Source organism: Dendrobates tinctorius, unplaced genomic scaffold, assembly GCF_039654945.1.
Source record: "Dendrobates tinctorius isolate UK_male_01 unplaced genomic scaffold, ASM3965494v1 ptg000106l, whole genome shotgun sequence".
NCBI classification, from domain to species: domain Eukaryota; kingdom Metazoa; phylum Chordata; class Amphibia; order Anura; family Dendrobatidae; genus Dendrobates; species Dendrobates tinctorius.
This window is the reverse complement of record NW_027361774.1, coordinates 1,273,302-1,298,867: the sequence shown is the minus strand read 5'-3', so window position 1 is coordinate 1,298,867 and position 25,566 is coordinate 1,273,302. Positions and strand designations below refer to the sequence as shown.

General features: G+C 46.1%; 1 protein-coding gene across 2 annotated transcripts in view; it reads left to right on the top strand.

Moving 5' to 3' along the window:
• LOC141100558 (uncharacterized) overlaps nucleotides 1–24,312 on the top strand; it is a 106,825-nt gene extending 82,513 nt beyond the window's left edge. Inside the window, exons 1-3 of one of the 2 annotated variants that reach the window (XM_073589118.1) lie at nucleotides 14,652–14,738; nucleotides 14,937–15,024; nucleotides 22,979–24,312. In XM_073589118.1, the coding sequence (XP_073445219.1) occupies nucleotides 23,131–24,255 (1,125 nt within the window). In that variant the 5' untranslated portion in view covers nucleotides 14,652–14,738; nucleotides 14,937–15,024; nucleotides 22,979–23,130 and the 3' untranslated portion in view covers nucleotides 24,256–24,312. Of the gene's footprint in view, nucleotides 1–14,651; nucleotides 14,739–14,936; nucleotides 15,025–22,978 lie in introns of those variants that run through there. The other variant, XM_073589117.1, reaches the window with a different exon arrangement.
• Nucleotides 24,313–25,566: the final 1,254 nt, after the last annotated feature.

The following is a 25,566-nucleotide window of genomic DNA, read 5'->3' as shown; positions in this document are numbered from 1 at the left end:
GGCGGAGCAGCCGGGAGGAGGCGCGGCCTGGGTTGGAGCTTAGCGGCGGCCGTGCGCAGACCGACGCAGGTCAGTGAAACGCTAGTGTGAAACTAGCCTAAGTCAGTTCTATACCAAAATGGCGTCTGTGTCTTCAGACAACACCCTGGAAGGAATCCTTGGAATGCAGAAGCTGAGATACTGGATACCATATATGGAAGTGAAGCTGAAATGGACCTATCATAGACTGACACTGGCTACTCAGAAGATTGTGTGACACCCATTTCCTGCCTCTTTGTCTTGAGAATAAACTTCAGTTGTGTGCAAGCCTTTACTGAGAAAGGAGTAGACATCTAACTCTGTGTTCGCTGTGACTCTTTAAGCGCGCACTTGGCCTATATTGGGTCAGGTACAAGCAATCATATAGATCTCGCTTTAAGGGATCACCCTCACACTAATACCAGGGGGTAGGTGGATCCTCCAGGTTGTAAGTTCTATAGAAAAGGGCTTTCAATGCCCAAAGTCATTTGAACAGTTTTGGGTGGAGGAGAATGTTGTGGTCTAGAGGCAAAATGGTGATCATGGTAATACGGCCGGACTACACCACCGATAAAGCAGCCACAGCCGGTGACTGAGAGGAATCTGTGACTTCTCTGCATTCAGTGGTTACTACTCACCTGGGTAGTCATATGTGGGAATCTCCTCTTTACACCACTCATCACCCCTCACATATGTCTCTGTAGGATTAATATCGGTCAGAGCTTCACCCTGAAACAAATATTGTAAAAGTCACAGACAGATGGAGAAGTCCCATCTATGATCAGCTCTAATCCTGCCATCTCCACCGTTCTCATTACACAAGTATAAAACATATAATACTGGTGGATAAAACAAGACTGAGCACAAGACCTTCACAGCCGTCTACACATCACAGGGGAGATCTCCTGACACCTTCTCTCCATCTACCTGATGATCCTGAGGAGCACTGGGATCTTCTTGGTTACAGTCCTGTGGAAGAAGAGGACGGGGACATCTCTCTGGTGTTGTCCTCTTACTGGATAGATCTGGAGGAAACACATACAGGGACTTCATTCTCTACATACAGATAATTATAGGCCGTGTGTATTTAGTCCTGTCTATTACCTGGTGATGTGAGGGGCTGGGGAACCTCCATTTTGACGTCCTTGTACAGATCTGTGTCCTTCTAAATACTCCCACTCCTCCATGGAGAAATAGACAGCGACATCCTGACACCTTATAGGAACCTGACACATACAATGATACCGTCATCCCCCGATCCCTTCATAGTGTTACTGTATAATGTCCCAGCATTCCCAGCAGTGTCACCTCTCCAGTCAGCAGCTCAATCATCTTGTAGATGAGTTCTAGGATCTTCTGGTCATTGATGTCCTCATGGATCAGGGGGTGAGGTGGAGGCCCCGTGATTGGGCTCAGGGGTCTTCCCCATCCCTCAGACACAGGGTCCTGACAGCGCTCACTAGAGGTCTTCTTTACCACTGTGTAATCCTGGTTATGGAGAGACACATTAATAAATCTCACTCCAGACATTCCCAGAGTCCTCACCTCTCCAGTTCTGTCCATCTGTTATTCCCATAGATAAGAATGATGTAATGTGACGTCATCAGAATCTCTCACCTCTCCAGTGAGACGGAAGAGGATCTCTAGGGTGAGGTGTAATATCCTCTCCGCCATCTTGTCTCTGTCCATATCCATCCTTGATGGGTAAATCAGGAAAATTCTCTTCTGTAGAAGATCTTCACTGAGAGGATCCGATATTGTAGAGACCTGAAAGAGAAGAAGATGATCCGATGTAACATCATAAGAATCCTGTGTAATAATACAATTACTGGAGATAATAAGGGAAACATATGAGGAGATTTATTATCTTACAGGGTTTAGTTTTCTTCCCTGACATCTACTAATAAAACCTATATATTTAGGCCACAGACAACAAGCAGTTTCCTCCTCGGAGTCGGCAGCTGAACACGTTCCTCATAGACTCATCTTCCATAACGCTAATTCTCGTCTCATTACCGACACTGGAATCGGCATTAGCAATACTGCAGGAGATATTCATTACACGCGACATGAGAAATAACTCCTTCATGATGAGGACGACATCTTCATCTTCTACTGCGGCTCTAGAGACAGATGTGGCCAGAGTCGGTCACTGCCTCCATCCCCACCGGCCGTCTATATGAAGGTTTCCCGTCTTCCCCGCACCGGAATCTTCTATCTATATGTAATATATGGGTACAACCCCAAGAACACAGTCCCAACTGCGAGGCCTAGTGGGGGAAACATCATACTTTGGGGGGGCTTTTCTGTAAAGGGGACAGGACAACTGCAACGTATTGAAGTAAGGATGGATGGGGTCATGTATCGGGAGATTTTGGCCAACAACCGCCTTCTCTCAGTAACAGCATTGAAGATGGGTGGAGGCTGGGTCTTAGAACAGAACAACGACCCGAAACACAGAGACAGGGAAACTAAGGAAAGAATAACACAGGGACCGAAAGGGTTAATAGGACTCACAGGAGGAACCGGCCCAGAAAGCAGAAGGTCCAGGAGCGTCTGCCACATATATGACTGCTCTGTGTGCACAGGACCTGTGATGAGGTCACAGGAGGGGAGGAGTCAGGGGTCACATGATCAGGGGCCTCAGTGTGTGCAGGACTCTGCTGTGCTGGTTGTCATGGTGCTGGATGAGGGGAAGTTTCTGTGTGGGGTCAGGAGGGGTTTACAGGGTGGATGTAGCAGAGCCCTGTGTGTACGAGGTGTACGGAGCGGAGCCGTGTGTGTACGAGGTGTGCGGAGCCGTGTGTGTACGAGGTGTACGGAGCGGAGCCGTGTGTGTACGAGGTGTACGGAGCGGAGCCGTGTGTGTACGAGGTGTACGGAGCGGAGCCGCGTGTGTATGAGGTGTACGGAGCGGAGCCGTGTGTGTATGAGGTGTACGGAGCGGAGCCGTGTGTGTACGAGGTGTACGGAGCGGAGCCGCGTGTGTACGAGATGTACGGAGCGGAGCCGAGTGTGTACGAGGTGTACGGAGCGGAGCCGTGTGTGTACGAGGTGCACGGAGCGGAGCCGTGTGTGTACGAGGTGCACGGAGCGGAGCCGTGTGTGTACGAGGTGTACGGAGAGGAGCCGTGTGTGTACGAGGTGTACGGAGCGGAGCCGTGTGTGTATGAGGTGTACGGAGCGGAGCCGTGTGTGTACGAGGTGTACGGAGCGGAGCCGTGTGTGTATGAGGTGTACGGAGAGGAGCCGCGTGTGTACGAGGTGTACGGAGCGGAGCCGTGTGTGTACGAGGTGTACGGAGCGGAGCCGTGTGTGTACGAGGTGTACGGAGAGGAGCCGCGTGTGTACGAGGTGTACGGAGCGGAGCCGTGTGTGTATGAGGTGTACGGAGCGGAGCCGTGTGTGTACGAGGTGTACGGAGCGGAGCCGTGTGTGTATGAGGTGTACGGAGCGGAGCCGTGTGTGTACGAGGTGTACGGAGCGGAGCCGTGTGTGTACGAGATGTACGGAGCGGAGCCGAGTGTGTACGAGGTGTACGGAGCGGAGTCGTATGTGTACGAGGTGTGCAGAGCGGAGCCGTGTGTGTACGAGGTGTATGGAGCGGAGCCGTGTGTGTACGAGGTGTACGGAGCGGAGCCGTGTGTGTACGAGGTGTACGGAGCGGAGCCGTGTGTGTAGGAGGTGTACGGAGCGGAGCCGTGTGTGTACGAGGTGTACGGAGCGGAGCCGTGTGTGTACGAGGTGTACGGAGCGGAGCCGTGTGTGTACGAGATGTACGGAGCGGAGCCGAGTGTGTACGAGGTGTACGGAGCGGAGTCGTATGTGTACGAGGTGTGCAGAGCGGAGCCGTGTGTGTACGAGGTGTATGGAGCGGAGCCGTGTGTGTACGAGGTGTACGGAGTGGAGCCGTGTGTGTACGAGGTGTACGGAGTGGAGCCGTGTGTGTACGAGGTGTACGGAGCGGAGCCGTGTGTGTACGAGGTGTACGGAGCGGAGCCGTATGTGTACGAGGTGTACGGAGCGGAGTCGTGTGTGTACGAGGTGTACAGAGTGGAGCCGCGTTTGTGTGGACCCCTCTGTGTACTCCCAGCTTCGGTCGCAGACGCCTCTGTGTATGCTGTTTAAACCCATATACCCCCAGCTTCAGTCTCAGACCCCTATGTGCAGGCTGTATACACCCGTATACCCCCAGCTTCAGTCTCAGACCTCTCAGTGTATGCTGTATACACCTGTATTCCCCCAGCTTCGATTGCAGACCCCTCAGTGTGCTCTTTATACACCCGTATACCCCCAGCTTCGGTCACAGACCCCTCTGTGTATGCTGTATACACCTGTATACCCACAGCTTCGGTCCCAGACCCCTCTGTGTACTCTGTATACACCCGTATGCCACCAACTTCAGTCACAGACCACTCTGTGTACACTGTATACCCCCAGCTTCGGTCACAGACACCTGTGTACACTGTATACACCCGTATACCCCCAGGTTCGGTCGCAGACCCCTGTGTATGCTGTATACACCTGTATACCCCCAGCTTTAGTCACAGACCCCCCTGTGTGCGCTGTATACACCCGTATACCCCCAACTTCAGTCGCAGACCCCTCTGTGTATGCTGTATGCACCCGTATACCCCCAGCTTCGGTCTTAGACCCCTCCGTGTATGCTGTATACACCCGTATATCCCCAGCTTCGGTCGCAGACACCTCTGTGTACGCTGTATGTACCTGTATACCCCTAGCTTCAGTTGCAGACTCGGTTGCATACCCCTGTGTGCGCTGTATACACCTGTATACCCCCAGCTTTGGTCACAGACCCCTCTGTGTATGCTGTATAGACTTGTATACCCCCAGCTTCGGGCATAGACCCCTCCGTGTATGCTGTATACACCCGTATATCCCCAGCTTCGGTCGCAGACCCCTGTGTACGCTGTATACACCCGTATACCCCCAGCTTCAGTCGCAAACCCCTGTGTATGCTGTATACACCCATATACCCCCAGCTTCGGTCGCAGACCCCTGTGTACTTTGTATACACCCGTATACCCCCAGCTTCAGTCGCAAACCCCTGTGTATGCTGTATACACCCGTATAACCCCAGCTTCGGTCACAGACCCCGCACATCTCACACTGTAGAACTGACGCCGGACACACACGGTAAAACTGCGGTCGTCGGTCTCTCATCTCTCACACTTATACTGATAACATAAGATGGAGTCAGACGAACCCTCCTACAAAACGTGAGAACAAAGTCATTACTACAGGACAGTGTGAGAAAGGGATTTATTCTACAAGAAACGCTGGGGCCACAAATGAGAATAACATAATGTCGTTCATCTTCTCTTTCACCATAGATATTGACAGTGAGGGCGACTTCCACTTTACCGCAATGTGGATTTTAGTGGCCATACATAAGTAGTTTACTAGCTTCTGAAAGCTTTCTGGAAGCCGGGAAGGCCTGGTTCCCAGTAAAAGGGTAGAAGGTTCCAGAACAACCGGTCCACCATACATCTATGCTATCAGACACTTCACCTTCTCCCAAAGCTCAGAAACCACCGTACAAGTCCACCAAATATGTCTCATGTCACCAGATATTCCACAGCCCCTAAAACAGTCTCCCGAGATTTTAGTAAAAATGCTGTGAATTTTTTCCGGTACATAATAGACTCTGTGCAATAGTTTTAAGGAGGTCTCCACAAGGGAAGTCTGGTGACTACCTTCTGATAGGGTGTCACAGCTACGATACCATTCATCAATTGACTGTTCAAACCCCAGATCCTCCCCCCACTGGAACATATACTTCAATTTTTTATCATTTTGTGGAGAATTTCTAGCATAGTAGATCAATGAGATCGTTCCCCTGCCCAAAGGGTCATTTAGACATTTTTTTTCAAAACTCGTTGCCCTGAGAGTAGTACCGCTCGGGAGGATCTGCTTTGCAAAGTGGGAGATCTGGTTCAGTCGCATTACCTCCCTAACTAGAGGGTCAAATGTTTGAACAAATTCCTGTCTGTCAAGTAAGATATTAAATGGGGAACACAAATGTTTAAGTATATGAATACCTTTCAGCTTCCACCAAGAAAACATTTGTGGCTCAAGGCCTGGCGGAAACATGGGGTTTTGTAATATAGCTGTCAGGGGAGAAGGGCTTGATTGTAAGTTATATTTAAACCGGACTTTCCTCCAAAGAAGCAACGAGTGGACTGTAAAAGGAGCCACATTCATTAACCCCCGTGGAAGTCGGTCTGTGGTCCACATTAGGCCTGATAAAGAGAATGGTTTGGAGAGAAATGATTCCAGAATAACCCATCTCGGACTATTGGGATATGAACACGCAATCTGTGCCGACTTGTAATAAAGTGTAAAATTAGGGAGGGATAAACCCCCTTCTTTTCTGTGACGGAACATAAGTTTTTGCGCAATTCTGGGTTGTTTTCCGAGCCAAAGAAACTTAGACATCATGGAGTGTAAATGAGTGAACGTTCTGGCTGGTACCATAATTGGGAGGGACTTAAATAGATATAAGAAGCGAGGCAGTGACACCATTTTTAATGCATGTATTCTGCCGAGCCAGAATAACTTTGAGGAAGCCCATCTATCCAGGTCCCTCTGGAAGTTTTGGATCAGTGGAGTGTAATTCCACCGAAACAGAGGTGACCTGTTGGCTGTTAAGTTGATACCCAGATATTTTAGAGAATGTTCTTTGTGTATAAACCCAAAATGGGAGGCTATATTAGTTTTCTCTGTCTTAGGAAAATTTACAAATAATGCTTCGGATTTATCAATGTTAATCTTTAACCCTGAGATCTTCGTGAAGGTGGGAAATCAAGTGAGGGAGTGTAGTGTGGTGACTTATTAATGTTAGCAGGAGATCATCCGCAAAGAGGCTGACTTTATACTGGTCTCCCATATTCTCAGGGCCCAGGATATTCTGATCTCTCCTTATTGCTTCCACAATGGGTTCCATTGCAAGTGCAAAAAGATACGGAGATAGAGGACAGCCCTGCCTGGTACCCTCTGAATATTAATTGGAGGGGGGCGTGGTGACGGGAGTTTTACATAAGCGATAGGGCTATCATATAACAATTGGAGGCACTTTATAAGTTTAGGGGAGATTCCGACTTCCGATAGAACCGTAAAAAGATATGTCCAGGACGCCGAATCGAAAGCCTTCTCAATATCTAATGCAAGCAGGAGAAGTCGCTTTCGCTGTAGGTTAGTTGTATGAATAATATTTAACGCTCTCCTAATATTATCTGGGGCCTGTCGCGCTGGTATAAAACCAACCTGATCCCGATGGATGAGGTGAGGGAGGATTTTATTGATCCTGTTAGTCACAATGGATGTAAAGATTTTGAAGTCAATGTATAAGAGGGATATAGGTCTATAATTTGTTGTGAGATGATCTTTCTTAGGGTTAGGGATTACGGTTACATGCGCCACGTAGAACTCAGGGGGCAGCTGTGAGCCATTTAGTAGTGAATTACAGAGGTTTTTATATGTGGTGTCAGCACATCGCTGCATTTTTTATAATATATTGCTGTAAGACCATCCGGTCCCGGGGCCTTTCCTTTTTTTAGTTTTTTGAGTGTTGAAACTATTTCCTCCTCAGAGATGTGTAAATGGAGTTGTTGTGCCGCAGACTCAGTCAGTGTAGGTAGATGTAGTGTGTGAAGGAATGACTCCAGTAGTGAGCGGGGGTGATTGTGGGGGCGAATACAAACTCTGGGAGTATTCATTATAAGTGCTATACATGACATCGGGGTGGGCTGAGATCTGACCCTTAGGGTCTTTTATAGAGGAGATTATATTCAGTGTGTTATGATTGAGTCACTGTAGGAGGCAAAAACAGAAATGCTAGCTAAGTCCAGAAAAACCAGAGAGGTTGGCAGCTATCGGATTGCAGACCCCTGATCCTATCACAACAACTAACAGTAGCCGTGGGGGGTTCCTACGATGCCCTAGACCCCTCGATCACAGCTGGAGAATTAAATAGGCCTAAAGAAAGAAAGGGGAAATCTAAACTGCCCCAGAGCAGACCCCAAAGCAATAGGCAGCCCCCAACATATAATGACGGTGAAGCAAGATGAAAACACTAACACAGACAGAAAGATAGACTGAGCAAAGACGGGGCCCAAGCTAACTAGATAGGAAAGGACAGGAAGGCTGCTGTCTGCACTCCGTGAAAAACCCTATGAAAATAAGAGCCAACAGACTGACAGTGAAAAAGGCCCTGAAGACGCTAAGCTTCAAAAAAGCTATGTCAGTACTCAGGAATATTCTGAAGACAGAGCAATCGGCAAAAGGAGATTCAGCTCACCCCAGCAGGGAATGGCAGAATCCAGAAAAGCAAGGAAAACAAAAACAAAACACAAATGCTAACAGGCAAAGCAGAAAACTTAGCTTTAGAGGAGCAGGAAACAGACTGGTGTCCTAGAAGTCCACAGAGAAATCACCCGCAGGGCAGAAGGGCGTCGGCAGCCTTATATCCAGTCCGTGACTCCACTCAGCCAGTCATCCTCATTAGGCTCAGGTGCCTGATAATCAGGCTCATTACCTTCCTTTACCAGAATAGGGAGTTCACCAGACCTCAGTGACGAGGGGGAAAATGAACTCACAACACAGTGACTCTCTCATTCTGAGCTTACGAGCTGGCATCTTATTAGGCTTATTGGCATGGTGATAAAACGCAGCTTTACTCCAAGTTAGCGCCTCTCCGTTCTGGTGGTGAGAATGGCGTCTAATTGTCATTTCATATCTTGTATTTGTGTAGATAAGTATAGGGGTGAAGAACGCTGATTGGCCAATTCTAACTCCTGCAGTTTCTCCTCCAGTCTGGGCTGTAATTCAGACCTTTCTTCTTCCTGTTGGCCGATAACTTAATCACAGAACCGGGAATAGATTTTCTGTGCGCGAGTCACATTGCTCCAAGTGAGGCCTCCTCCGCTGTGTGAGTTTAGGGGAAATTTGTTATATCTTCTCTTATAGCGGTTACATTAGAGATTTGGGCATTTTAGCTCCTGGTGTGGAGTCGATAGCACAATCATATGCCGCCATATAGTAGACAGCCGGTAACTGGTGAGAATTCCCTCCTGTGTGGGGTCTATTTCCCTCCAGAGAAACCACACGTTACATTCCACACATAACACTGTGTAGAGAAGGCGGTGCGGGGTAATTGTGCCAGTAGTGAGGGGCGAATAATGGCGGGAATGTCACTGACTGAGGAGAAGTCTCCATGGAGGTCTGCACTCCGGAGATCATGTGACCCCTGACTCCTCCCCTCCTGTGACCTCATCACAGGTCCTGTGCACAGAGCTGCCATATATGTGGAGTGCGGCTCTGCAGGTTAGTGATGGGCAGTCCGGCTCTTCTGGCTCCTTTCCCCACTTTTCTCCCTCCTGTCCCCTCACTATAAAGCCTGGGCCTCATTATACAGCTGTACTGGGGTCTAGTGAAGGCTTTTTAGCCCTTTCCTCAGACTGTAGCTCCTGGGAACAGGCCCTCACTCCTGTCCCTTCACTATAAAGCCTGGGCCTCATTATACAGCTGTACTGGGGTCTAGTGAAGGCTTTTTAGCCCTTTCCTCAGACTGTAGCTCCTGGGAACAGGCCCTCACTCCTGTCCCTTCACTATAAAGCCTGGGCCTCATTATACAGCTGTACAGGGGTCTAGTGAAGGCTTTTTAGCCCTTTCCTCAGACTGTAGCTCCTGGGAACAGGCCCTCACTCCTGTCCCTTCACTATAAAGCCTGGGCCTCATTATACAGCTGTACAGGGGTCTAGTGAAGGCTTTTTAGCCCTTTCCACAGACTGTAGCACCTGGGAACAGGCCCTCACTCCTGTCCCTTCACTATAAAGCCTGGGCCTCATTATACAGCTGTACAGGGGTCTAGTGAAGGCTTTTTAGCCCTTTCCTCAGACTGTAGCTCCTGGGAACAGGCCCTCACTCCTGTTCCTTCACTATAAAGCCTGGACCTCATTATACAGCTGTACAGGGGTCTAGTGAAGGCTTTTTGGCCCTTTCCTCAGACTGTAGCTCCTGGGATCAGGCCCTCACTCCTGTCCCTTCACTATAAAGCCTGGGCCTCATTATACAGCTGTACAGGGGTGTAGTGAAGGCTTTTTAGCCCTTTCCTCAGACTGTAGCTCCTGGTCACCATGTGATCTCACATAACCCAAACAAGCTAATTAAGGTGTGAAATCTTGATCAAAATTATCTCAGTACACAAATCTCTAAAGGTGCCCAAAGTTTTGCATCGCCCTTTTTCCTTTTTGCAATTATGAAATTGTAAAAAAGTCTATTTTTTTTTATTATTATTGTTGCCTAAAATACAAAGGCCATGTGTCATCTTAGAGGTTCGGCCTTTTAGAGATCATTTCATCTTCATCTTACTACTGCTCACAATAACGGTCATTTTGACCAGGGGTGCCCACACTTTTACATGCCACTGTCAATGCTTCATCCCGCTGGTGCTCAATATTTAATAGGGTCTTACTATTAAACTTAATGAAAAGTTCGGTGAATTTCTTTGAGCTGTTATTACTAGAGATGAGCGAATATCGTCGGAGAAGTTGTTATTGGCTAATATCACTTACCGAATAGCTGCATCGGGACCCCGGATCCCTGGAGCGCTCCCGATAATCAGCGGCATGTGTCGCCCTCCATGCAGGTGCTGTGACTATCACACAGCGCGACACACGCAGCTGATTATCGGGAGCGCTCCAGCACACTGAGTCCTGCACACACTGAGGCCGCTGATCATGTGACCCCTGACTCCTCCCCTCCTGTGACCTCATCACAGGTCCTGTGCGCACAGAGCAGTCATATATGTGGCGGACACTCCTGGATCTTCTGCTTTCTGGGCCGGTTCCTCCTGTGAGTCCTATTAACCCTTTCGCTCCCTGTATTCTCCTTTCTGACAGGACAATATCTGAATCCGGATAGTGTGACAGGAATTTAAGCAATGTGGAAGGAAAAAATGACAATTTTACTTTTTTTTCCTCACAAAAATGTGACTTTAGCCCCAAAATTGGCAGCGTAACACATCCTTATTTTCCCCACTGTAGTTTGTAGACTCCATATACAGATCCCTTAAGGGCGAAAAGAGCTGAATTCCCCACTTAAGTTATTGCATTTTGGAAATTGCCCCCACTGGGAATTTATCTCCAGGTAAAGGCACAATTGTGTCTCCATGGGGGTTGTGCTCACAGCCTAACATCGTGTGGCCTCCAAAGAAATGCCACCCCGCACCATTACTGACCACTGCCAAACCGGTCATGCTGAAGGGTGTTGCAGGCAGCAGATCGCTCTCCACGGCGTCTCCAGACTCTGTCACCTGCTTCCATCTGTGAAGAGCACAGGGCGCCAGTGGCGAATTTGCCAATCCTGGTGTTTTGTGGCAAATGCCAAGTGTCCTGTACAGTGTTGGGCTGTGAGCACAACCCCCATCTGTGGACGTCAGGACCTCAGACCATCCTCATGGACTCAGTTTCTAACCGTTTGTGCAGACACATGAACAATTCTGGCCTACTGAAGATCATTTTGCAGGGCTCTGGCAGTGCTCCTCCTGTTTCTCCTTGCACAAAGGTGGAGGTAGCGGTCCTGCTGCTGGGTTGTTGCCCTCATACGGCCCCCTCCACATCTCCTGGTGTACTGGCCTGTCTCTTGGTAGCACCTCCAGCCTCTGGACACTACGCTGACAGACACAGCAAACCTTCTTGCCACAGCTCGCATTGATGTGCCATCCTGGATGAACTGCACTACCTGAGCCACTTGTGTTAGTTGTAGAGTCCGTGTCATGCTACCACGAGTATGAAAGCACAACCAACATTCAAAAGTGACCAAAACATCAGCCAGAAAGCATTGATACCGAGATGTGGTCTGTGGTCCCCACCTGCAGAACCACTCCTTTATTGAGGGTGTCTTGATAATTGCCAATAATTTCCATCTGTTGTCTATTCCATTTGCACAACAGCATGTGAAATTGATTGTCAACCAGTGTTGCTTCCTAAGGCCTGTTTCACACTTCCGTTTTTGTGTCCGCCAAACGGATCCGTTTCCGTTTTTTTGACGGAAACTGATGCAAACGGATCCGTTTTTTAAAAACGGATCCGTTTTTTTGACGGATCCGCGGTAACCACTAATGGAAGTCTATGGGACAAAAAAAACGGATCCTGCAAAAAAATGGCGGATCCGTTTTTTTACGGAAACCAACGGATTTTGACGGATTTGAAAAAACGGAAGTGTGAAACAGGGCTAAGTGGACAGTTTGATTTCACAGAAGTTTGATTTACTTGGAGTTATATTCTGTTGTTTAAGTGTTCCCTTTATTTTTTTGAACAGTGTATATAGATAGATAGATTTTTTTTTCTTTACGTTGGAGGGTCCAATTCCAGCTATTGCTGTCGGATCTGTAAACCCCTCTGATCAGTGCGATCATACAACATACAAGCCTCTGATGGCTCCGGTGATGCCCTGTACTACTGTAGTGCTGTGTATCATCACTGCCTGTCAGTGTAATACTAACGGCCCCATACACATGAGATCTGAGTTGGCTGAACGGTCATTTGGCAGACGGCGATCTCTCCCGACTCCCCCATACACACAAATATTCCAGCTTTCCTGTGGTCTGTATGAGAGAGTCGCCTCCAGACTCCTCTAGAGGAGGATTATCTACAGGAAGAACAAACAGATTATCCTCTGAAATTCAGGATGCCAGATCCTTCTCTGCCCTGACATCATCTGTCGGGAGGCCCCCAAATACATTATATGGTCGGCCAAACCCCCCGAAATCAGTGCTTTCATGGGACTTTAGTCTAATGTGTATGGGGGCGTTATAAGGTAACTTATTGGACGCTGCCTCTGGCCCGACCTAATAGACCTTCATACATTGCAGCCCAGACCCCATTATTAGGCATGTAAGTATCATAGTAACTAGGCCGCCCCATACTATCGAGTACTTGGAGGCGGGGGGCATTCAGCCAAACTCTGTCACACCTTCTTAGATGCCATGTTTGCTTTTCACAGCAGCAAGGGGTTAAACTGCCAGGGTTTTTGTTGCAGCCTCATCTGTGCCGTCCCTGCGGTGTACATCTATGTTCTGGGGACCAAAAGAATTAATTTGCAAAAAAATTGTTTCACTTGTTGAAATATAGTAAAATGTGTCTTCTGCTTTTTCCATGTTTTTTTCTTCTTGCAAGAATTGTTGGAGCCAATTTTCTTTAGAAACATTTAAATATCGGCTTTTTCTGGAGTTTTTCTTGTAATATAGGAAAGCCTAAGGCCAGAAATAAACCCCATAAATCACTGTACATGGAGACTTTGGGATCAGATCATTTCTGTCCGTTGTGTTTGTGGAAACAAAAAATCTTTTCTAAAAGCCTCAAACTTCTGTGTGTGACTCAGAGCTGAGATCTAACGTGATAGAAGATTCCAGTGCGGGGAAGACGGGGAAACCTTCATATAGACGGCCGGTGGGGATGGAGGCAGTGACCGACTCTGGCCAAATCTGTCTCTAGAGCCGCAGTAGAAGATGAAGATGTCGTCCTCACCATGAAGGAGTTATTTCTCATGTCGCGTGTAATGAATATCTCCTGCAGTATTGCTAATGCCGATTCCAGTGTCGGTAATGAGACGAGAATTAGCGTTATGGAAGATGAGTCTATGAGGAACGTGTTCAGCTGCCGACTCTGAGGAGGAAACTGCTTGTTGTCTGTGGCCTAAATATATAGGTTTTATTAGTAGATGTCAGGGGAGAAAACTAAACCCTGTAAGATAATAAATCTCCTCATATGTTTCCCTTATTATCTCCAGTAATTGTATTATTACACAGGATTCTTATGATGTTACATCGGCTCATCTTCTTCTCATTCAGGTCTCTACAATATCGGATCCTCTCAGTGAAGATCTTCTACAGAAGAGAATTTTCCTGATTTACCCATCAAGGATGGATATGGACAGAGACAAGATGGCGGAGAGGATGTTACACCTCACCCTAGAGATCCTCTTCCATCTCACTGGAGAGGTGAGAGATTCTGATGACGTCACATTACATCATTCTTATCTATGGGAATAACAGATGGACAGAACTGGAGAGGTGAGGACTCTGGAAATGTCTGTAGTGAGATTTATTAATGTGTCTCTCCATTACCAGGATTACACAGTGGTGAAGAAGACCTCTAGTGATTGCTGTCAGGACCCTGTGTCTGAGGGATGGGGAAGACCTCTGAGCCCAATCACGGGGCCTCCACCTCACCCCCTGATCCATGAGGACATCAATGACCAGAAGATCCTAGAACTCATCTACAAGATGATGGAGCTCCTGACTGGAGAGGTGACACTGCTGGGAATGCTGGGACATTATACAGTAACACTATGAAGGGATCGGGGGGATGACGGTATCATTGTATGTGTCAGGTTCCTATAAGGTGTCAGGATGTCGCTGTCTATTTCTCCATGGAGGAATGGGAGTATTTAGAAGGACACAGAGATCTGTACAAGAACGTCATAATGGAGGTTCCCCAGCCCCTCACATCACCAGGTAATAGACAGGACTAAATACACACGGCCTATAATTATCTGTATGTAGAGAATGAATTCAGTCCCTGTATGTGTTTCCTCCAGATCTGTCCAGTAAGAGGACTACACCAGAGAGATGTCCCCGTCCTCTTCTTCCACAGGACAGTAAACAAGAAGATCCCAGTGCTCCTCAGGATCATCAGGTAGATGGAGAGAAGGTGTCAGGAGATCTCCTCTGTGATGTGTAGACGGCTGTGAAGGTCTTGTGCTCAGTCTTGTTTTATCCACCAGTATTATATGTTTTATACTTGTGTAATGAGAACGGTGGAGATGGCAGGATTAGAGCTGATCATAGATGGGACTTCTCCATCTGTCTGTGACTTTTACAATATTTGTTTCAGGGTGAAGATCTGACCCATATTAATACTACAGAGACATATGTGATAGATGATGAGTGGTGTAAAGAGATTCCCACATATAACTACCCAGGTGAGTAGTAACCACTGAATGCAGAGAAGTCACAGATTCCTCTCAGTCACCGGCTGTGGCTGCTTTATCGGTGGTGTAGTTCGGCCGTATTACCATGATCACCATTTTGCCTCTAGACCACAACATTCTCCTCCACCCAAAACTGTTCAAATGACTTTGGGCAATGAAAGCCCTTTTCTATAGAACTTACAACCTGGAGGATCCACCTACCACCTGGGATTAGATACCAGGGGAAGCAAAGGAGCATGCAGTCATTTTAATATAAAAAATATCAAAATCATTTTATTAAATACCAATAGTACAAAAACTCCACTATCTCCTCCTTGATAAAGCGGCGGGGGACGTCGCGAAATGCGTGTCGGGGGTTCCAACGCTTGGCTCTCCTCTCCTTCCCCTCCCTGGTAAGTTGCCGTTCTTGATCTCTCTGCAGCCTTGGGGGCATTTTCCTTATGGTACACTTGCACTGTGTCCTTATAGCAGGTATCACATATTCAGGGGAATTTGTAGTTATATTCTGCGCTGCCGCAAGAAAGTATTCCAGGAGATCGATGTCAAAGATTCACAGTGGTTTATTCTACGCGTTTTGGTGGTCTCATGCCCCCTTCATCAGGAAATACCACACAGTATGTACAGGCATCACACATATATATAGTTGAGACAGGATGCTGGGATTCAAAAAAACGAGCGCCAACAGATCAGATGACACAGTGTCAAAGTTCATAGTCGTTACAGGGTTAACGGTTCACATGGCTTGTACCACATAAAAATGTACAATAAAACAATTATTAACTGAGGACATAAATGGTGTATTCATTTATAGAGACAAATTCAATTAACAAGAAAAGAAAAAGATAAAAAGAGAGAGAGTGAAAAAATGCCGACTTTCACTGAGTGGATAAGAACTCATACTAAAATGAACCTTCAAGCGTGGAAGCGGACACCTTACATATGGACTGAACGATGGAACAGGAAAAGCTTCCTTATTTTTGGAAAGTCCAATGAAATCGTTATATTAGATGTGAAAAACCTTCCACGCTTGAGGGTGTGAGGGTGATCCCTTAAAGCGAGATCTATATGATTGCTTGTACCTGACCCAATATAGGCCGAGTGCGCGCTTAAAGAGTCACACCGAACACAGAGTTAGATGTCTACTCCTTTCTCAGTAAAGGCTTGCACACAACTGAAGTTTATTCTCAAGACAGAGACAGGAAATGGGTGTCACACAATCTCCTGAGTAGCCAGTGTCAGTCTATGATAGGTCCATTTCAGCTTCACTTCCATATATGGTATCCAGTATCTCAGCTTCTGCATTCCAAGGATTCCTTCCAGGGTGTTGTCTGAAGACACAGACGCCATCTTGGTACACCATATCTGAACTGACTTACTGTATATAAGGTTTAATAATTGATTTCATTAGCCATTCTCTCCTTCACATTAGGAGACGCTGACCGTTACCTGCCCAGATCTGTAACTATAAAGCCAAATGACAGCGTTTGTAGAATGTGCTGACAAGATAGAAAATCACTTGTAGAAAAATCTTATGCTGGGCCTGTAAGAGAAAGCGGAGGGTAATGATGCTGTTGGCTTCCTAGATCCCTGAGATCTTATCGGATGAATCTTCTCTCCCTTCTGTGCTGCTGAATGTCTCATGGTCCCTACAAGACCAGGTCCAGTCTTTCTGGCCAAACTTCCCTTTTATGAGCGACAACAGTAAATGTGCAGTGAGGCCAAGTGTGGATTTCTGCACAATAACAGCAGAGTTTCCCTTTATCCTGACTTTCCAATTTGTATTAAAACCAACTAACTTCAAGGAGGATTGTGATAATCTCCAGGACAAACATTCCACCTGTGCCATGATAGATCTCTAAGCTGTGCGTGGCTGATGGCTGTAATATACATTTATTCCTGCCTGCAGGAGATGTGTTGGCTCCAGCCCTGGTGTCATGGAGTCACTCCACGTCATACATTACATTGTTTTTGATCCTAAGGAATTCAGATTACTGCACAATCTCTCCTGAAATGGGGAGCAATATTATTTTCTCTGATCTTCTGGTCAGGATTCATAATAGCTCCAATGGTCCACCATAAATGAGGGCAACTCTGGTTTACTGTTGTGTAATCTGTATTTGTAGTTTTCAGTAATGAGATTCTCGTGCTCTGGGGCGGGGCTGTGGGCGGGGCTGTGGGCGGGGCTTTATGTGGTGCTCTGATTACATATTCATCTGTATTGGCTTATGACAGGTCGCTGACCCCTCACTGACCTGCCCCCATTATTACATAATGCATATAATAGCATTGATATTATTGTTGATAATGCCTATAATATTGTGGCTATTGTGGGGTTAGGCCGGGGTCACACTGGCGAGGAATACGGCCGAGTGAGAGGCACTAAAAGCACGCATTAGACGCGGACCAATGATTCTCTATGGGGTCCCTCGCACCAGCCGTATATTTCTCATCCGTATTCTACGCTCCGTGCCAATCACAGCATGCTGCGATTGTCAGCGTACTACGGCCGTAATACGCCAATGCAAGTCTATGGGTGCGCAAAAAATACGGATTACACACGGACCACACATGTGACTTGCGAGAAATACGCACCCGGTGTCTTTTAGAAAAGCCGGCAATTCAGTGCGCTATACAGTAAAATCACACTGACAGGTTTAATAAAGAAACCAAAGAATAGATATAGACACATAGAATACATTATATATATATATATATACACACATGTCATTGAGACACACACATATATATATATATATGCATTCTATGAGTATATATCTATTCTTTGGTTTCTGTTAGAAACCCTGTCATAGGGCTCCATTATATGTCCATTTTGCAAGCCTGCGAGAAAATCTCGCCATACGGATGCTTACATGCGCAAAATACGCAACCACACCTTGATTACAGATGACATACGGAGCACTATTTAGGGGTCATTCAGCCGTATTACGCATGTAAAATACTGACCGTATTTTGCGTCGGTTAGTGTGACCCCGGCCTTAGAAAAAAAATACATCCAGCAAAATGTCACCAGCGGCCCCTGTCCAGTAGCCTCTGTGTCTTACTTATAGACGCTACTGTGCAGGCGCCGTCATCACTGGTGACATTTTGCTGGATGTAATTTTTTTCTAAGCCTCACAATAACATATTGTGCCCAGCTTGTGTCTCTGGAGACCTCTAACCCCACCTACCCCTGGAAATTGTTAAAGGGAATCTGTCCCCCTTTTTTGAGATATCCTATAATGATATCTTTCAATTGTGTGTCACCTAAGGATTCTCTTAGTACTTTTGCTTCCCCCTGACCCCGCACCTTTCATACATAAATACCTTTCTTATATCGGTTCAGATGTATGTAAACTGCCGCTGTCCGGTCCGCTGGGCGGGGCTTATTCAACTTCTCCCCCCTCCCTGTCTTGCTCTACACAAAAAGAAATGTGTAGAGCAAGACAGGGAGGGGGGAGCAGGTGAATAAGCCCCGCCCAGCGGACCGGACAGCGGCAGTTTACATACATCTGAACCGATATAAACAAGGAATTTATGCATGAAAGGTGCGGGGTCAGGGGGAAGCAAAAGTACTAAGAGAATCCTTAGGTGACACACAATTGAAAGATATCATTATAGGATATCTCAAAAAAGGGGGACAGATTCCCTTTAAGTCAGCTCTACTCAAATGTGTCTGTCACTAAATAAACCAAATGCTTGAATGTCAAAACAGTTCAAAAACGTGGTTCTGTGTGGAAGATTGTAAAGCCGTCATGGAGGCATAAGGCTGGCAGTGATGGGCATTGTGGGTAATAATAGCGGGGATCATGCCTCATTCCTCTCTCATACACGACATCTTCTCTGGGGGTTCTTTCTTGTTTCAGTTACTGGGATGAGTGCAATAAAATGTCGCTCAGTGAGTCTTCTGATATCTTCACATTCTAAAGGATTGGCGGGGACAAAATTTTTAAAAACAAGATTTTCAGTGACCTTTTCCTGATAATCAAGGAAAGTATCTGCATTTCCGGCTTTTTTGTATAACACAAAAGAATTATATGTGGCCACCTGAAACAAATACATGACTAACTTTTTATACCAGATCTATGATTTTCTTGATACCTGGTATGGCTGTAGAACCTGATCTGCAAGGTCCACACCCCATATATTTGTGGTAGTCAATGTCAGACACAGGTTTTGGAGTAGTGGATCCCTGTTGGTCTGCAGTGGCCCTTGTGGCATCTGTGTGGATCGAGCTCAGGATAAAGATATCTTTTTTATCCTTATACTTAAGGGCAAGCAGCTCTCCATTGTGTAAAGCCCCTGACTGCCCCTTTCAGAACTTTTTTTTGACCAATGATCGTGGAAACCCCTGATGGTTTTTGCGAATGGTCCCACAAGCCCCTATGTTATGTTCAACCAAACTTTTAATTAGGGGTATACTGGTGTAGTAGTTCTCAACATACAGATTGTAGCCTTATTGTAAAAATGGAGTTATCAGCTCCCAAACGATTTTTCCAGATGTCCCCAGATAAGTAGGGCATCCTGGTGGATTTAGTTGGCTGTCTTTCCCCTCATAAATGCGAAAAGCCTTCATAACAGGTCCTAAGAAGAACAGAAGAAAACATAGGGGTGGCTTGAACAGGGTGGTTGGACCAATAGGACCGAATGCTCATTTCTTTAACAAGCCCCATAGCGAATGTAAGTCCTAAAATGTTTTCATTTCTAGGACATTAGTTGGTGTCCATAAATGTGACCTAGCACAATAGGATCGTGGATTCTGGCTGATGAATTGGGACACATATAAATTTGTAGGACAATATGCTCTAGCAAGCTATCTGTCAGAAACAAATTAAAAAAATAATTGGTGCAAATTTTTCCACCTCCACATTTATACCAGGAATGGCATTAAAATTAGGGATGAATGGAGTAGCCGAATCCGAAGCCTCCCATCTGGGAAATGCTACATCAAGAGGCAAAGCCCCTTGGACATTGGTGTGCGCCAATTCACAAGCACTAGGGACAGCGCTAGTACTGGGCATTGTTCCCTGAGTTGGAGACATTTCTCCAGAAGCGCTATTTGTCCTTCTTGTTGTACTGGTCCTTGTGTGTGAGGATGGACCAGAATCACTGCTCATTTCTGAGTTATCACTGTCGCTGCTACTAAAGCCCTCGAAATCCACATCGCCATCTGACACTGCACTTTCTTCACTGTCAGAACATAAAAGCGCATAAGCCTCCTCTGCACCATGAAACTGACCGGCCATTTTATTCATTTTTATTTTTTTTTCCTGGAAATAGAAAACTCTGACATGACTGATGTGACCAAATTAATGGGGAGACAATTGAGAAAAGCAAAATTCTTTAGCCTAACCCTAACTTTAGAATAAACCCTAACCCTAACTTTAGCATATCAGTAATCCTAACTATAGCATTAACCAGAGGCGTATCTAGGCTTTCTGGCACCCGGGGCAAGAATTCGGTTCGGCGCCCCCCCCCAAGTACATATGCGACTTGCACACTTAGCCATGTACCCACGAGCTGCTCCTCCTAATGCTCTCAATGTTCAGTAAAAAACTGAGAGAAGCAGGAAGAGAAGCTCGTTGTCACAGGACCATAAGTATGAGAGTCGCATATGAGTGAAGTGTCCGTGTGATGACACGGGAACCTGCAGAGCTGAATCCTGACACTGCAGCTTCTGAATTCTCACAATGAATGCACTGCACACTTTTAGGATTCTCACTTGCCGATGTACAGTCATGTCAGCACAAGTATGTGATTTATATACTTCTGGCCACATTCCGACTAGACGTGCCCGGCCTCGCTCTGTTCATTTTCATTGAGTGAGGCCACACATGTCTAGTCAGCATGTGACCGAATGTATGTAAATTACCGGCACGAGAGAATCCTGACAGCGTTCAGTGAGCACTGTGAGAATTCAGAAGTCTGCAGTCACATAGAATGTCTGAAGACTCAGCACAAACCTGGACAACCCCTTTAATGTTCCTAACAAATAAAAACATGAGAATTAGTCAGTATCACAAATAACATTTACATCCAAGTACCTTATAGATGACGTCGTCTCTGCAGTCGGTCTCCTTTTCTTCATCTTGTCCAGACCCCATGATGAGTTTTCTCATCCACATCTCATCTCTGCAGACTTCCATCTTCTCCGGTCTTCTGCAGCAAATCTCCACATGACGCCCTTAAAGATAGAAGTGTCATTATAAAGCTCCTAAATAAAAATATCTGCAATATACTGTCACCTCACACTATTCCCCTCTAGCATCCCACCTGTTCACCATACTGTCTCCTCATATATTTACCCCCTCACTCGCTATACTGTCTGCTCACACATATCCCCGACTCCCCATACTGTGTCCATCCACATACATTAACCCATTCGCTCCCCTTACTGTCTGCACCCAACCCCCATACTGTTTCCTCATACATACTCTTTATTTTGTGTCCTCAAATCTCCCCACACATTAAATCCCCCATCCCCAATCCCCCACATACATTAAGTACCCCCATCCCCATTCCAAATCCCCCACACATTAAATAACCCCCCATCCGCACTCCAAATCCCCCCACACATTAACCCAATCCCCACTCATTAACCCCCATCAGCACTCCAAATACCCCCGCACATTAACCCCAACCCCACTCATTAACGCCCCCATACATTAACCCCCATCCCCATTCATTAACCCCCACACACATTAACCCAATCCCCACTCATTAACACCATCACCACTCCAAATCCCCCCAGACATTAAATAACCATCTGCACTCCAAATACCCCCACACATTAACCCCATCCCCACTCATTAACGCCCCCACACATTAATCCCCATCCCCATTCATTAACCCCCGCACACATTAACCCAATCCACACTCATTAACCCCCATCACATTAAATAACCCCCATCAGCACTCCAAATACCCCCACACATTAACCCCAACCCCACTCATTAACGCCCCCATACATTAACCCCCATCCCCATTCATTAACCCCCGCACACATTAACCCAATCCCCACTCATTAACCCCCATCACATTAAATAACCCCCATCTCCACTCCAAATCCCCCCACACATTAACCCCATGGCATCCCCACTCATTAACCCCACACACATTAACCCCCATCCCCACTCTAAATACCCCCACACATTAACCGCCATCCCCTCTACAAATCCCCCCCATCTCCACTCATTAACTCCCCCTCATCTCCCATCTTCGGTGGTTCTTCAGCTCCACAGAGGAGCACACTTACCACCAGCGTTTCCTTTGGGCACCGGGGAGTGACGTCAGCAGCGTGATCACATGACCTGATCACGATGCTGACGTCGCTCTGGCCCGGCGGTCAGAGCTTCAATTGTACAGGCGTCTGTATAGACGCCAGTACAATTGCTCCCTGGGAGACGGCACGGCCTCCTTCTCTGCGCCGGCTGTCAGCTTGACAGCTGACACAGAGAACCGCCGACTCCCAGGCCGGGGGGCGGCAGAACGCAGCCGACAGGGAGGACACTGCGGACCGCTGCATTAGGCGGCCCGACTGCACCCCCCTGCTGGCTGCGCCCGGGGCAACTGCCCCGGCTGCCCCCCCCTAGATACGCCACTGGCATTAACTCTAACCTGCCTTATCTGTTTTTCCATTGACAAATGATGGACCTGAGTGGGGACTTGTTTTTTGTGAGATGAGAATTGGTATTATTTTCGCCTACATAACATTGATTGGTTTCTTTTTATTCGATATTTGGGAGGCAGAATGAACCAACAGTTGAACACCACACACTACTGGTCCATCCAACAAGGTTTTCTATTAGACTGTGAACTGTCATTGTCTTGGTAAATAATTAAACTTTTTTACATAGCTTGCCATTTTTATGGACAGTTTAAGTAGAAGTGTTCAAAAATATAAAACTCAAGGATATTTTATTAAAAATAATTGTTTTTTTTATCTTAGCAGATGACTGTACCAGGAGATCAGAGGGACAGCTGACATCTTCAATTTTTAAATCTGATGATCTTGAGATCCTACAAGATACAACTGAAGTGAATGCCATTACTCCAGATATATCATCATCCATTCACAGCAAAGATCTGTCATCTGATCCTATGAAACAGGTCCCATCTCCTGATTCATTACTGACTACTAAGGAAAATCAAAGTCACAAAAGAGGCATTAAAAAACAAACTGCTCCTTTAGCAAAGAAGCCTTTTTCCTGTTCAGAATGTGGGAAATGTTTTGCACATAAATCACATTTTGTTATACACCATAGAACTCACACAGGGGAGAAGCCTTTTTCATGTTCAGAATGTGGGAAGTGTTTTGCACGTAAATCACGGCTTGTTACTCACCATAGAACTCACACAGGGGAGAAGCCTTTTTCATGTTCAGAATGTGGGAAGTGTTTTTCACATAAATCACTGCTTGTTACTCACCATAGAACTCACACAGGGGAGAAGCCTTTTTCATGTTCAGAATGTGGGAAGTATTTTGCATGTAAATCACTGCTTGTTACTCACCATAGAACTCACACAGGGGAGAAGCCTTTTTCATGTTCAGAATGTGGGAAATGTTTTGCACGTAAATCAAATTTTGTTACTCACCATAGAACTCACACAGGCGAGAAGCCTTTTTCCTGTTCAGAATGTGGGAAATGTTTTAATGAGAAATCTCATTTTGTTACACACCACAGAATGCACACAGGGGAGAAGCCTTTTTCCTGTTCAGAATGTGGGAAATGTTTTAATGAGAAATCTCATTTTGTTACACACCACAGAACGCACACAGGGGAGAAGCCTTTTTCCTGTTCAGAATGTGGGAAATGTTTTAATGAGAAATCAAATTTGGTTAATCACCATAGAACTCACACAGGGGAGAAGCCTTTTTCCTGTTCAGAATGTGGGAAATATTTTAGCCGGAAAGTGATTCTTGTTAGACATCAGAGAACTCACACGGGGGAGAAGCCTTTTAAATGTTCAGAATGTGGGAAATGTTTTAACTGGAAGCAAAGTTTGGTTGATCACCATAGAACTCACACAGGAGAGAAGCCTTTTTCCTGTTCAGAATGTGGGAAATGTTTTAACCGGAAAGGGAATCTTGATGAACACCAAAGAACCCACACAGGAGAGAAGCCTTTTTCCTGTTCAGAATGTGGGAAATATTTTAACCGGAAAGCGCTTCTTGTTAGACATCAGAGCAGTCACACAGAGGAGAAGCCTTTTTCATTTTCTTAATGTGGGAAATATTTTACTTGGAAATCAACTGTTAATAAACATTAGAGATGTCACATAGGGGAGAAGCCTTTTTTATGTTCATAATGTTGGAATAGTTTTAGCCAAAATTGAATCTTCATAAATGGGTTGTTTCTTGTCATTCCTCATGTTTGCTAAAAAAAGGATAAAACTAAACTTTATTAATTCCAAATGTAAATCTATACCCATAATTGACCCCCTGAAGGTCAGTCAGTAGGTGACCAATAGAAAAAGCATATACCCCACATCTCAGTATACAGGGTGAGGTGACGTATACACACTCACTCTCCTAGACTCTCATGTCAACGGGTTTCATCGTCCTCACAAAAGGCGACTCATCAGGAGACTATTTAATATTGACCTATATTTAAGCGAGACTAGACAAAAAAACTAAAATCATGTATCATGTTATCCGAAACAGTCAGAAAACTAGCCACATATTGGCAGATCCCAGGCTTCAAACTGTATAATTCGTAAGTTTATAAGCCCCTCCAGTGTCAGGAATAGATAGTATGTGACAATACAGTATAATTGTTGTGTTTTTCTCCTATATACACTGGCTACCCATCCACTCCAGAATTCAGTATAAACTTATTACCCTCACCCACAAAGCCCTCCATGGCTCAGCACCACCCTACATCTCCTCCCTTGTTTCAGTCTACCACCCTACCCGCGCCCTCCGTTCTGCTGATGACCTGAGGTTGGTATCCTCAATAGTCAGAACCTCCCACTCCCGTCTCCAAGACTTTACACGTGCCGCGCCAATTCTTTGGAATGCACTTCCCAGGTCAAAACGATTAGTCCCCAATCCCCACAATTTTAAGCGTGCCCTAAAAACGCATTTATTCAGACTGGCCTATCGCCTCAACACATTAACCTAATCTATCCCTGTGTGGCACAGCCAAAAGTTTTACCATAACCAGGTTCCTCGCATCATGTTCCCACATGCTTTATGCATCCATTAGCCCTCTGTGTCTGTACTGTCACACACTTAACATTATGGCTGGTCCATACAATCAGGGCAACTGTTACCACCCACCTTTCGTGTCTCCCTCTTTCCTCATAGACTGTAAGCTTGCGAGCAGGGCCCTCTTTCCTCTTGGTATTTGTTATAATCTACTGTATGATTATTGTTATGCTGTAATGTCTATTGTCTGTACGAATCCCCTCTGAAATGTAAAGTGCTGCGGAATATGTCGGCGCTATAAAAATAAAATTTATTATTATTATTATTATTATTATAGGGACTGCCCTAGTTTGGTAATGTAACTGCTGTTAATTAGTAGTGCAGAC